The sequence below is a fragment of the Thamnophis sirtalis genome, unplaced genomic scaffold, assembly GCF_051295495.1.
Source record: "Thamnophis sirtalis isolate CommonGarterSnake01/CBP01778 unplaced genomic scaffold, rThaSir2_p1.2 scaffold_11, whole genome shotgun sequence".
Classification (NCBI taxonomy): domain Eukaryota; kingdom Metazoa; phylum Chordata; class Lepidosauria; order Squamata; family Natricidae; genus Thamnophis; species Thamnophis sirtalis.
The window spans coordinates 8,657,926-8,672,922 of NW_028261391.1; the positions used below are offsets into that span (position 1 = coordinate 8,657,926).

At 40.3% G+C, this 14,997-nt stretch overlaps 1 protein-coding gene across 1 annotated transcript in view; it reads left to right on the forward strand.

Moving 5' to 3' along the window:
• KNG1 (kininogen 1) overlaps positions 1-2,160 on the forward strand; it is a 28,588-nt gene extending 26,428 nt beyond the window's left edge. The window contains exon 10 of the mRNA XM_087725163.1: positions 1,124-2,160. Coding sequence (XP_087581289.1) covers positions 1,124-1,612 — 489 coding nt within the window. The 3' untranslated portion in view covers positions 1,613-2,160. The remainder of the gene's footprint in view (positions 1-1,123) is intronic.
• The last annotated feature ends 12,837 nt before the right edge of the window (positions 2,161-14,997 follow it).

The following is a 14,997-nucleotide window of genomic DNA, read 5'->3' on the forward strand; positions in this document are numbered from 1 at the left end:
CCATACATGTCGAGAGGGGAGGGAACTCATCACCACCACCCCCCCAGGCCTGCCGGCAAAGCCAGGTTTTGACGGCTTTTCGGAAGGCCTGGAGAGAGGTGAGGGTCCGAATCCCTGCAGGGAGTTCATTCCAGAGGGCCAGAGCTGCCACAGAGAAGGCCCTCCCCCGGGTAATAGCCAGGTGGCATTGGCTGGTAGATGGCACCCGGAGGAGGCCAACCCTGTGAGATCTAATGGGTCTGTGGGAGGTAATTGGCAGCAGGCGGTCTCTCACACAACACCTACTGCTGAAGCCTAGCTTGTAGGGTTTTGAGCATAACCTTGCTAATGTGTGAAACAAGCACAGTTGTACAGTCATTTGAACATCCTTTGGCATTGCTCATCTTTGGGATTGGAACGTAAAATGACCTTTTCCAATCCTGTAGCCATTGTTGAGTTTTTCCAATTTTGTTGGCATATGGAGTGCCGTACTTTAATAGCATCGTCTTTTAGGATTGTAAATCGCTCAGCTGGAATACCGTTTCTTCCGCTAGCTTTGTTGGTGGTGATGGCCCACTGGACTTCGCCTGAGGTCTGCAATCACACCTTCATAATTATCAGGGACATTTTAAGACCTTCCTCGTATGGTTCTTCTGCGTATTCTTGCCACCTCTTCTTCATCTCTTTTACTCTGCTATCATCTTCCTCGTCTTTGCAGGAAATGTTCCCTTGATATCTCCAGTTCTCCTGACGTCCCCTCTAGTCTTTCGCATTCTATTGTTTCACTCCATTCCTTTGCTTCGTTCATGGAAGAAGGCCTCCTTATCTTTCCTTCCTATTCTCTGAAAATCTGTATTTAGCTGGGTATGTCTTTTCCTTTCTCCCTTATCTTTCACTTTCCTTCTTTCCTCCGCTATTTGTAAAGCTTCATCAGACAGCCACTTCCCTTTCTTGCATTTCCCCCACCCCCTTTGGGATGGTCTTAATTTTCTCCCTCCTGTCTAACAAGGGGAAATGGCTGGTGTACTGTGTAATGACAGTATATTAGTGCTTTGTTAAAATGGAAATGTGGAATAAATAATGTTAAATGCATTTAAATAAATACATTGCTTGGAGAATTCCCAATAATGAAACAATATTTCAGAACTATCTTAGGGTACCTCCAGGTTTCACCCCTTTCCGAAGTGCACTCCCTGTCGCTAATGATCCGGAAGGACCAAGAGTTGTGGAGGAATTCCATATTGATCCCAGAGGACGTCGCGCTCATGAAAAAAAGCAGGGCCATGGCCACCAACACAGACACGGCCACCGACACAAGCATAAGAAGTCAAAAGAGAGTTCTTCTGAAGAAGTTGCAGTTCTACCCGCTATTGAAACCCCAAGTCAACTGCCTACTTCAAAAGCTTTTCTGGAACAGGAGGCTAACAGTAGAAGTCCCCATGGAGAACCTGTTGGGTTTCCTGATGCCTCCCCAGTGCACAGTAGCTCTACAGATTCCCCCGTTTTCTTACATCACCTGCCAGATCTACCAGAACCACCAAAATGTCCCGGGACACCATGGAAGCCTGAAAGAGCAGAGTCTGAAGATACCCTTTTTAACGATTTTGATCTTTACGATGCTTTACAGGATTAATTTTTTTAAAAGGCAGTGAGTTATTTCTCCAGAAATGTCCTACTCTTAGAAATGATGAGAGTTCTCAGGATTTCTGACTGCGTAAAAAGTGTAACACTTAAATATAGTTGCAGCCAAGGTTGGCCTGCTGCATCAGCCTGCCTAGTTTCTTAATGTTTTGCAAGATACAATAGTTAACAAATAATAAAACAAGAACTGTAATTCAGTCTGCTCGATCAGCCAGCAATGTGCTAGGCACAACTGCCTTCTGCAAGAATAGCATTGCCGGCATTCAATCCTGGAGAAAAAAATACATATTTCCTGGAAGAGAAAGGGGCCTTTGAATGACTACAGCAGCTCAGTGGGTGAATTGTGTTAATTTTCTCTGCATGTTGAGTTACTTTCCTACACTTGATTATTTCCTTGCACCATGATTATTTTATGATGAATCTGTAGTAAGTTCAACGCAAGTATATTAAGTAGCCCACTCTTTCTATTACTGGTTTGTGATACATTTTGTTTGTACACTTTTTCTTGGCTATTGCAAATAAAAGACATGTACCAAAGCACTGGAAGGCTAAATTTGCTTTATTTAAAACATCAGAAAAGTCACTGAAGTTTTGAGAGGAGGAGCCAATGTCGCAACGAGATAGTTGTGTGGTCTCAATGCTCTGAGACCACAGCCAACACTTTTGCCACTGGGTGGTCCAAACGGACCTAAACCGTCCCGAAGAGACGGTGAACAGGAAGAATATGTCTTGCTGATCTTGGGGGTATCGCAAAATCCTCGAAAGAAGCAAGATAGGTTCTTCAAGCCAGTGACAAAAAATCCAGCCAAGGCTGACAAAGTCGGGGCGGCTCCAAAACAGAAGGATACAAAAAGAGAAAGTGTTTCCAGCTGGTGAGGAATTTTTATTGTTTAAAAAAAAGAGACTGCCTATAAAAACTCAAAAACCAATTTAAATTAAAGAACAGAAGAATTGAGCAGTGGAATTAAATTTGGAATGGTTTTGGACGGTGGTTACCTTACTTTTTAAATGTTATTTACATGGATCGAATCTATGCAAACCTTTTGAAATGGATGGATTAAGTTTTCTTCTTCTACCTTCTCTTTGTGACTCTCTGTAATTTACAGACTAAAGTTTTCCTCTTTTATTGCTGTAGGTATTTTTCTAATTCATTTAAAGATTGGACCTCTTTTTCTAATTTGATATACAAAAAAGATACAAAAAGAAACTCTTTAATAGCGTCTCCATTCTGGAGGCTGGGAGGTATTGTTGATCAGAGTTTTGTGTATTCAAAATGGAATGTTTTTTCTTTCTTTCGCGGATTGCTTTGACTTGGCACCACAAGGCTTTAATGTTTGGCTACAGACTGAGTGCACAGATGTCCCTTTGAAATATGTTTTCGACCAGAGAGAAGTGAGAACAGCGTTCTTTGCGAATCTATGCTTTAATTTTGTTGATCGTTCAAGCTAGAGTAGCTGTGTTTGTCAGAATGACACAATCCCAAGGAAAAATATAGATCCTCGTGTCCCATTTGGAAAGAGAAAAGGACATTATTATTCTAAAAAAAAAGAAAAAAGATTTGTATTTTTGTGGTCGCTGCTACCAAAAAGATTTACACTTCTCCATTACTGATACAGAAACTTTGGCAATTAGTCTTCTCCTGCAGTCATGTCCCTCCCAGTACTCTATTTTCTCATTGCTGTTTATAAAAGCCCCCGGTAAGCTTGTTTGCAAGATCCTATTTTACACAGCAGGTTCCGCTTTCCCTTTTGAGCTGTCCTGCTGATTGACAGCTAGGATGTTATGGCATGAAGAAACCAATCGCAGCCACTAGGTGGCAGTCACTTTACGATCAGACCGCCAGGCACCCTGAAGATATGTGTGGGCTTCTGTTTTTTTCCGTTTTGACCATTAGGGGGCAGTAAAGCTGTCTGGGCTTCATAGTCCTCCTTCCTTGCTATCACTCAACCCACCAGTTGTCAGAAAAAACTTATGACTTAGAATAACTTTATTGTCACTTTAAATGTACACTAATCGGCATATATTAAAATGAGATTTTGTTGCATTCAGCTCTCCAACCTCCAATATACACTACATAAATATGACAAATAAATAGATTTAAAAATATGATTTTTTTACCCACATAGTAAAAGTTTCCCTCACATGTATGTATAGTCATTCCCGACTCTAGGAGGTGGTGCTCATCCTCGTTTCCAAGCCGAAGAGCCAGCGCTGTCCGAAGACGTCTCCGTGGTCATGTGGCCGGTGTGACTAAACACCAAAGGTGCACGGAATGCTGTTACCTTCCCACCAAAGGTGGTTCCTATTTTTCTACTTGCATTTTTTCATGCTTTCAAACTGCTAGGTTGGCAAAAGCTGGGACAAGGAATGGGAGCTCACTCCATTATACAGTGCTAGGGATTCGAACCACCAAACTGTGGACCTTTCTGATCAACAAGCTCAGCGTCTTAGCCACTGAGCCACCACATCCCACATACCCACATGTATTATTATATGGTACAGAGAAACAATGCAATATAGTCCGGATGTATAAATGAAAAACAAATATTGTGAGTTTACTAGATGGATGGCATAGGGAACAAAGCTGTTACAGAATCTGCTAGTCCTGCCAGAAATACTTTGAAATCTCCTCCCAGTGGGGAGCAACAGAAACAGTGATATTTCATTCCTTCCTCCCTTCTCCCCCCTCCTGCCCCAAATTATTTTTTAAAAAGAATTCTAGTTTCCTTCTGCTTAAAAAAGGTTGCAGGATTGCACTCCGGCGCTCCATCACACTAGGGGAAAAATTGTGGCAGGCAGGGCTTCAAAATGTTTCGTGCTAAAAGAGGCTGAGTTGTGGTTAGGATCATAGAATCTGCGACTTTGCAACTGCAGGTAAAGAATTGCACGCGTGAAACCAAACACTCAGAGTAGTTACAACAAAGGGGTCCAACCTTAGCAACATTAAGGCTTGTGGATTTCAACTCCCGGAAGTGCTGGCTGGGGAATTCTGGGAGTTGAAGTCCGCAAGTGCTGGCTGGGGAATTCTGGGAGTTGAAGTCCGCAAGTGCCGGCTGGGGAATTCCGGGAGTTGAAGCCCGCAAGTGCCGGCTGGGGAATTCTGGGAGTTGAAGCCCGCAAGTGCCGGCTGGGGAATTCCGGGAGTTGAAGTCCGCAAGTGCCAGCTGGGGAATTCCGGGAGTTGAAGCCCGCAAGTGCTGGCTGGGGAATTCCGGGAGTTGAAGCCCACAAGTGCTGGCTGGGGAATTCCGGGAGTTGAAGCCCGCAAGTGCTGGCTGGGGAATTCTGGGAGTTGAAGTCCGCAAGTGCTGGCTGGGGAATTGTGGGAGTTGAAATCTGCAAGTGCTGGCTGGGGAATTCTGGGAGTTGAAGTCAGCAAGTGCTGGCTGGGGAATTTGAAGTCCACAAATTTTAAGTTGCTACGGTTGGACATCCGTGATCTAAACGTTTTGACCTGACCCGAAGATGATTTTTCCCTCCAAAGTTCCCAGCCACCTCAGTCCCTTTCGGGCAGCACCAAGCCCACGAGCTGGCAATTCCAGAGAAATTCTCCTCCAGTGCTCCGTTTCATTGCAGGATGAAGTCAGCGCGTGTATATTTAGCATTACTTTCTCATTTTGAATACCTTCCCATCTCCATCGCCCTCCCCCCCCTCCCATTATGGCCAGACTTTGCCAACACAACAGTTTCTGCAGAGGGAACAAGGGGGACTTCTGGAGAGGATCGTAACCGTGGCTTTTTGCTCTCCTGAGCAGGAGGGTTGGCTGGTGGGATCTTCCGTCATTCTTCAGCCCAGCTGAAAATCCATTTCTCTCTTTTCCTGCATGCATGCTTTCCTTTTTTACAGACAGCGGCAAGTCTGTCTGAATGCTTCAGTGCAACTTTGGGATTTGCTTTATGCCTTTGTCTTACGTAGGAATTGTCCAGGAGAGGAACCTGTCTTATCCCCCACCTCACCCCCAAAACACAGGCTTCCCAGAACATCACTATGGGCAACAGTTCTTCTGGAGCAGGATTTTGTCTCTATATCCTCATGTTCACATGCTGCCAGGGGTGGGATTCAGCCAGTTGGGATTGGTTCGGGCGAACCAGTAGCTCCCACGATCAGCTGAGCGCAAACTGGTTCCCTCCAATGATCAGGTTGGCCCTCCCGCCCTTGTGCTTTACTTAAACACATAATCACCAAACCAGTTATTAAACCGGAAGGATCCCACCACTGCATGCTTGTTTTAGCATGTATTTTGAAGGGGGGAAAAGGCTCGTTTGCATACTGCCAGGATTTAAATATATTGTCATTAACATCTTTCATAAAAATTATATAAATAAATAAAATTGTGGTTGGCTGTGGACTCTACTGGTTGAAGGACAGGACTGGAAGACACCCAGATTCATTCTCACCATAGAAGTGGGTGGGTGGGTGGATGGGTTTAGGTAGGTAGGTAGGTAGGTAGGTAAGGTAGGTAGGTAGGTAGGTAGGTAGGTAGGTAGGTAGATAGATAGATAGATAGATAGATAGATAGATAGATAGATAGATAGATAGATAGATATACAGTAGATGATAGATGATAGATAAATAGATAGATAGATAGATAGATAGATAGATAGATAGATAGATAGATAGATAGATAGATAGATAGATAGATAGATAGATAGATAGATAGATAGATAGATAGATAGATACAGTAGATAATAAATAGATGGATGGATGGATGGATGGATGGATGGATGGATAGATAGATAGATAGATAGATAGATAGATAGATAGATAGATAGATAGATAGATAGATAGATAGATATACAGTAGATGATAGATGATAGATAAATAGATAGAAAGATAGATAAGATAGATAGATAGATAGATAGATAGATAGATAGATAGATAGATAGATAGATAGATAGATAGATAGATACAGTAGATGATAGATAGGTAGATGGATGGATGGATGGATGGATGGATGGATGGATGGATGGATGGATGGATAGATAGATAGATAGATAGATAGATAGATAGATAGATAGATAGATAGATAGATAGATGATAGATAGATGATAGATAGATAGGGTAGATAGATAGTGTAGATACAGTAGATAGGTATGGTAAATATAGAGATATATGTATATTCATGTATATGTACTGTATGTGTATGTATATGGAATATCAATGTCAAAATGAAGAAACATGTAGTGTTATCTTACAAAGGCCACAGTGAATGCACTCAATATGGCACGTATCATTTGTCCCCTTTTTCTCTCTCTCTGCTGACACCTACATCTTCTACCATTTTGGCACATTCCTATCAATGAGTTGCTCGGTTTTTTTTTGTTTTTTTTTGTAGGGAAGCAGGGAGAGATGCCGACGGTGATTTTTTTTTAAATGACTGTTTTTTATGACTCAGGACAGAAAGGATGCGCCCAGCGAAAGCCAAGGGGTCTAGAATGTTTTACAATCTAGCACAAATTCTCAGTAACCACCCTGGTTGTGCAAAGATCATCCGCTCCTGGCTGGCACATGTGCTGCTTTCTGCGAAGGCTCAAATAACAAGGCTGCAGTGGATAACTGATTACGAAAGCAAAAGTATTTCTGACTGTGCCAAGAGCAATCCCCCCAAGGACCAAAATCTATCAGAAATTGGAGAAAATACAGGATAATGAAAGACATCTCTCTCCATTTTCCTGGGAAAAAGAGACGCAGCTGAAAAAGAAACGGATTTGTGTTACTGCTGAGTTAACGATGGTTTCACATGGCAATCGTCCCTTTGAAGAAGAGACACAGAATACACATGCTTTATAAATAGTGTAGATCTGCAGTGTTGTTCTGACCCAGGCTTCCTTAAAAACCAAGAAATCCTGGTCCCAGCAAAACCCCTTTTATTTACAGAACTGTGAATTCCTTTCATTCGCAGTCCGCATGGCTTGGCAAACAGTCTTTCAGAGGATCAACACGAACCTTATCTCACTTGGAGAGCTGCCAGATAAGTAGTTTCCAAAGGCAGGGCAAGGCAAAACTTGGCATAGTCTCTCTTACAGTCCCAAACAGAACTTTTCACTCTTGAAACAACTGAACGAACAAATTGTCTCCTGCAAAAGCCCCCTTCCTGTTCACTCCTCTTTTGTTTCCTATAGGAGGGGCCAATCACCTCCAAGGTGTGGCTTTCCTCCTAAGTCAACCCTGCTTTCTTAGTTGTTCTTGTCTTCTGGCAGCTCTGCGCATGTGCACACTGGAACAGGCTCCAGCTGTTCCTCTGCCTCACTGCTGTTTAGCTCCCTCTCTGCCTCCGACACTGAGCTTTCCTCAGTCTCCAGGACTGGCCCATGTTCCTCCCCAACCTCCTTACTGTCTGACTCTGCTGCCAGCTCTGCTGACTGATGGCGGGCCACAACAAGCGTAGGAATCTTAAGATAAACATAATCCACTCCTAAAACTGAATGTGTTTTGGAGATGTATATTCAGCAAGTATTGTGGGTCCAATGGCAAAAGAAAGCTCAGGGCTGTATTGGTTGGAAACATGCAGATAAGGCCTGTGATGCCATATATATATAAGGAAAGAGGATATTTCTGTCCAGAGAAAAAAACCCAGTTAATGGAAAATTTCTGAACCAACAGAAAACTTGGCCATTTGCAGCTTTTTATGTACTGTTACTGTCCATTTCCCCAAAGGTTTAAAAAGTTGCACCCCAACACCCAGCATACACACTTGTGAGATCAGTATAACCATTGTTTGCTTTTCCTCATATTTTTTTTCTTAATTGCTGAGTTATCTTTCTTTAATTAAAAAAACAATCTGTTATCACGAGAAATACAGTCCTTCCCAAATGAGTATGGGAAATTCTTGTCTGTAGACTTTCCCCGACAGAATTTTATGAGACTTTGCAAACAAGGCACGTTAATTCTGTCTTCTGGCATGAGGGACAACATTATTGCAGGAAAAAGCAAAACTCATCTATGCACAGACAATTCACACATCACACTCATACAGCATTTTAGTGCAATACAGGTAGACCTCGACTTACAACCACAATTGAGGCCAAGTTTTCTGTTTGCTAAGCAAGACAGTTAACTTTGCCCCATTTTACATTCTTTCCTGCCACTGTTGTTAAGTGAATCCCTGCAGTTAAGATAGCAATACAGTTTGTTAAGTGAATCTGGGGTCCCCATTGACTTTGCTTGCCAGAGGTTCGCAAAAGGTGATCACATGACCCCGGGACACTGCAACCCACAAAAATGCCCGCCAGTTGCCAAGCATCTGAATTTTGATCCTGTGACCATGGAGATGCTTTAACAATCGTGTGGGAAACGGTCATAAATCACTTGTTTTCAGTGCCAGTATAACTTTGAACCAGCGGTGGGATTCAGCCGGTTTGCACCTATTCAGGAGAACCGGTTGTTAACTTTCTAAGCAGTTTGGAGAACCAGTTGTTGGAAGAAATCTCCTTTTTCCCTCTCACTTTACAGAGCTAATCCTGTAAGGAAGGCAGGAAGGAAACATTCTGGTGTTGCTTCTAGCCTCATCTTTATTGCCCTGCTTACAGAAACTGCCTGTCGAGTTAACCATTGTAACAGCTAAGATAAAACACCCATCGACTTGAATGATGTTGAGTTGGCCACGCCCACACAGTCACATGACCACCAAGCCACACCTACCCGGCTGGTCATTAGGGCAGAGAACTGGTTGTTAAATTATTTGAATCCCACTATTGCTTTGAACCGCCACTAAATAAATGGTTGTAAGTGGAGGATCACCTGCAGGCAAATCCAGTCACTGTCCATTCATTCCTAATGAAAGTAAATTCATTCAGAATTTGTAGAAATTCAGCAAAGTCTGCATGGCGAATCAATTGTTCACCATGTATAGGGAGACTATGGAAACATAAGATAAAGCTGACCTAAGTAAAAGGGACATCTGGATTGAAATAAGCACAGCTTTATTCCTCCCACATCTTAGCACTGCATGAAATACATGGCATTGCGGTAAACATTTTGCCTTCGAAATGAAATGTTAATGCAACCATACATATCTCTGAATTTATCAGCAGCAAACACCTGCTCTGGCTCTTATTTTATTTTAGTGCTGCCTGAAGAGCCTTTTTACAATATTTTCCACTGAAGGTTTTTTTACATGTTGAACAAGGAACACCTTTCACAAAATATTCAGGAAAAATGTCCTCCTTTAGGCCAATAAGCAACACCTTCATAATGGATGTTGTACTTACTTCACCTCTCATTATATATACACTTTAAATTTCCCTAACTAACTACATGGCTCCTTTCAGATGGCTGTTCCTTCTAAACATTCAGGATTACAAAGAGTAGCAAAGAACAGCCTAATTCAGCATGTGACTCACTGGCATTATTTTCATCTGCCTTGATGAACTTAGCAATTAAAAACTGATGATTACATCCCCCACAGCAATTTTTAGTGTGTGTCATGATGTTCCCAGCCCTGGAATTATGTTATAAAAATGACTAATTGAACTGTCTAACATCATCAGAGTCACTAAGAGCAGCTGGTTATTTCCCATTTGGCTGAATGATAGGTTTCAGTCATACTGAGATAAGGGTAAAGTTGACTATTTACATTAAAAAAAATAATCAGGTGAAAACCCAGCAAGTCAAGTCAGTGTAAACCTAATATGTCTATAACTTTGGGACTAAATATTAAAAAGAGTTACTCCGTGTCATGCATCTGTAATGAAACGTCCTCCAAGGTAAACAATAGTGCCATATATACAGGTCATCCTTAATTAAGAGCACAATTAGAAGCAGAATTTCTGTTGCTAAGTAAGGTGGTTGTTAAGTGAGTCACGCTCAATGTTATCTTTTTTTGCCACACTCTTCAAGCAAATCACTGCAGTTGAGTGAATCACATGGTCATTAAGTGAATCTGGCTTCCTCCAGTGACTTTGCTTGCTGGAAGATCCCTGGGAATGTTGCAAGTGGCGATCACGTAATCCTGGGACACTGCAATCTTTATCAATACATGCTGACTGCCAAACACCCACATTTTCATCACGAGGTCGCAGGGATGCTGTGAGGGTCATAAACGTGAGGACTGGTCATAAGTCCACTTTTTCAGTACTGTTATAAACTTCAAATGGTTGCTAAACAAATGGTGTAAATAAAAGACTACTTGCACATTTTTAAAAGGTATTGAATTTTACATACTATTCAATCGTCAGAAAAAGCTCTTTAAGCAGTTTACAAATGCAAAGGGGCAAAATAACAATCACACAACAGACAAGAAGCCAACAATTAATAAGCATGTTGTTTTTATTGACTGAAAAATAGGTGACCATATAAATATCTTTTGGCTGTGCCTAGTGGGATAGATGATGGATGGATGGATGGATGGATGATAGACAGATAGCAATAGCACTTAAAGTTATATAACGCTTCATAGTGCTTTTACAGCCCCCTCTAAGCAGTTTACAGAGTCACCCTATTGCCCTCAAAACTCTAGGTTCTTATTTTACCCATCTTGGAAGGATGGAAGGCTGAGTCAACCTTGATCCAGTGAGATTTGAACTGCTGAACTGCAGCTAGCAGTCAGCTGAAGTAGCCTACAGTACTGCACTCTAACCACTGTGCCACCTCAGAGATAGACAGACAGACAGATAGGTTTGCCATCATATATAACATACCTGTATGTCAATTGCTAAGTGCAAGAAAGGGCCCACCATACCATCTGTCCAAATGATTTTGCAAATCAGCCAGATTTTGGAAGCTTTCCTAAATGTCACGAGGTAAGATGAGAACTCCAACATCAAAGATAAGATGCAGGATTTCTACTTTTAAGTTATTAGAGACCTTAGGACTGACAAGTCTGAAAATGCCAAGTAAGTTTGCCTTCAATCCTTAATGAAAGGAAATTTTAACAATAAAAGAGTGAAAAAAGTGTTCACAAAAACCATTAAATAAACCGCAAAAAATTAAATAAGACTTTGATCTCTTAGAAGGTTAGAAACAGATTAAGACTCCAGATAAATTTGGAGTAAGATTTCCGAATTAGGTATTAAAAAAAATCCTTCCTGCAGGAAATATGTTTGGACTATTTGCAAGCCACAATAAAGATTAATAATTTTAAAACTGAACACTAGAGGGAACTAAAGATTTCAGTTAAAGGAGAAAAATACACTACTACTCTGATTGACAGCTAATTAATTTGAACATAAAATGATGCATTGTAATATTTTAAAAACCTGGACACGTTTTTAAAAATGGAATTGGAAATTAGCACACACAATGTCAATTGGGAGGTTTGCTTCTATGGATACACTGTGCCAAAAAATGTTATGCAAGAAATGGCAGATGAGAAACAAGTTTTATCTGAAAATACAGAAATGGCATCAAAAGTGGATCTAAAATAACAGGCTGTAAGAATGGGAAAGGATGTCTGACTGGCCATACACAAGAAACTTTTTACTATCTCAAAAATTAAAAAGGAAGAAACTTCCTGTAAGCGCCATGGCAAGTTAATGTCCTGCTGGTAGCGAGACTAAGAAATTTGAGGGTACTTTAATTCAGGAATTGATCTTGTCCAGCCACAGAGTTCTATTTTGGTTTCACATTACAGCATATGCTAACGCAATTCTGCTTTTAAAAAAAATCTAAGTTAAATATGTAAATGGAATGCTAAATTACATTCCTGAAATGGAGGTTGCCATCTTATGAAGAGCTTTGGCTTTACTGAGATTTACATAAATTTCCCTAAATAGAAACTTATCTTCCTGATGTTAAGTAACGGATTTGACGCATATGTTTGATATTAATGTTTGAAATGTCTTTACAGTTTAAAAATGAGAAGAGGCATCATACCTCTCTGTTCTGACCCCCCCCCCTCTTCGCTCGTTCACAAATGACAGTCAGACAGAACTTCAAAGTAAATATCTTTATCAGTCCTGGCTCAAGCTGGCTGCGAGCCCAAAAATAAACGTAGATAAAGTCTCTTGCAAAAAGTTACACAGCAAAAGCAAAAACATAAAGCTCTTACAGCAAACCAGGTTTACAGAAAGCAAATCACTTATCCAAGTGCCTCTTTGAATCAGGTTTACAGAGAGCAAATCACTTATCCAAGTGCCTCCTTGAATCTCGAAACGATGAACCACACACGACGAACCACGAACCACGAACGGTGACTTCTGCAACTAAGGCGTGGCACCATCCGTCTTTTATCTGCAGAAGACGACCCTAACAAGCAACAGCTGCTCATTATTCCTGCATCCCGGCTCAACTCACAGCAAACTTCTGCTGAGTCACAACACCTCTCTATATTGTGTATTATCTACTGGTAAATTATAGATAGATCTTATCAAATCCTGCTCTATTATCTTGTTCTGGAGGTCTAGCACTCCTAGGTAGGATGAAGGAAGATTGCCAAGACTGTTCACCAATAATATATGCTAGGACAACTTGTGACTATTTTGTCATCCTTTCAGAGGTATTTCCTTACCAGATTCTTCAATATTTTCAATAATGTCAGAAGTTCTAAGGTACTGCCTTTAATTGAAAATTTGGGATACATTCAGATGTATCTGCCTTGGGAATAGTCTATCTCGAACTGTACAAACCTCAGCAAAGGAAATTTTGTATTATATCATAAATTGTTTAATGGTAATTTTTTTGTCACAAATTGTTTTATAAAATTTGCCAAATTTCAATTCCACGGGCATCATGGATCCCAGATTTTGGACACATTAGCCCATTTCAGGTATCTTGATTTAAAAATTGTTGTCTTATGATGCACTGTTTCAGCCAATTAAAAGTTACAGGAACAAGAATATTAAGAGACTTAAGGTTGTGCTACTTATTCTACAAGGGAATTCACTGGAGAAAACAATTATGCTTGGAAGAGTAAGCAGTAAAAAGAACACAGTGACTGGGCACGATCAAAGCTAGCCAAAGCTTACCAGCCAGAGCACAAAAAAAAAAATATTAGTGCAAGATCAGATATAAAAAGACCTGGCCCATAGAATCACCAAGAATCGGACAAGACTGAATGGATCCGTAGCAGCAGGATCCACAGTAGAGAGGGAGATGCCAGATGTTCAAAGTAGCTTCAGAAAAGACCAAGAAACACTATGTACTATTGCTGATACATATTTAATAACTGAGAAGGTCAAAAAATATCAAAAGAAAGGTTGATTCCTATGACCATGTGAAGTTGAGAAATATGCTTAGGAATCAACTGGATCATGAAAGGTATCAGCCCACAGTTCACACTTGGTGCACAAAGAACCAATCTCCAAATATTGCATTTTGGACCTATAATTATGGGAAGAACCGGCTTTCTGTAGAAGCCTACAATGATGTGAAAAGTAGAAGGAATGAATACATCAGCAAGATGGATGGACTCAATTTGGAGATGTCACACTACTAGAAAACCTAAAGGGCTAAGTTGGGTCTAGATCATCCTGGTGCTCATTAGGACTTGGCACTGAATTGATGGTACATCATTAGACATGTAATCAATTAAGCACTGAATTAATTTTTGATTGATTCAATGTGATTCTTATTTTTAATATTTTTCTTATATTTTTGAAATCCCTATAATGAATGGTTTTTAAAACTGTAAATCAATAGTATATTTAGTTGCTCTTATTCTTTTTATATTCCATTAATAAAAATTCTAAAAGAATTAAAAGGCCATTCTCAGAGTGATCAGAGCACAAGAGTTGTTCATTGTTAGCTATACCAACCATCTTATCTCTTAGCAGAGAAATAATAGAGAAATGTATAGAACTGTAGATGAATTCTATAAATATAGAAGCGATATAAGATTGATATATACAGGTATAATGACATAACAATATTAATGTGTTGATTGTAAGATGTTATAGAGGGGAAAAACTTTTTAAAAAAAAGAAAATGGTGCTTTGGATTTGAAATCTTCAGTAAAATCTGGGAAGTTAAAATAGGAGTTTTAACCTCTTCCACTTGTTGCTACCTAAAGCTTTTCCCCTGTTGGATCAGCTTCTGTATTTCCAACTTGATTCTAGGATGCTATTTTCTATAATTTTACCTTTGTTTAGAGCAATAGTTTATAAAATTCTGTTGCCTTTCCTCTGCATTTAGCCATAAATGAAGGGCTATTATATGCAAACAGTAATCTTATTTCTGAGAAGTTTAGCATTAGAGATATACTGAGCCTAATGATTTCTGAGCATCCTATAACAAATAATCCACTAAAGGAGTATGAATTTCCTAGTAACCTGAAATTGCACTTATGAAATCTGATAGAAATAAGATGGATGTTTAAAAACTTTAGTGGATTTTTAAATCAAAGTCAAACCTCTGGAAGGTAGTCCATTTCCTTTCCATTCCACCCTTACAATTTCTCCTACACAGGACTTAAAATGCACTACTGAAACATGGCCCTTTTG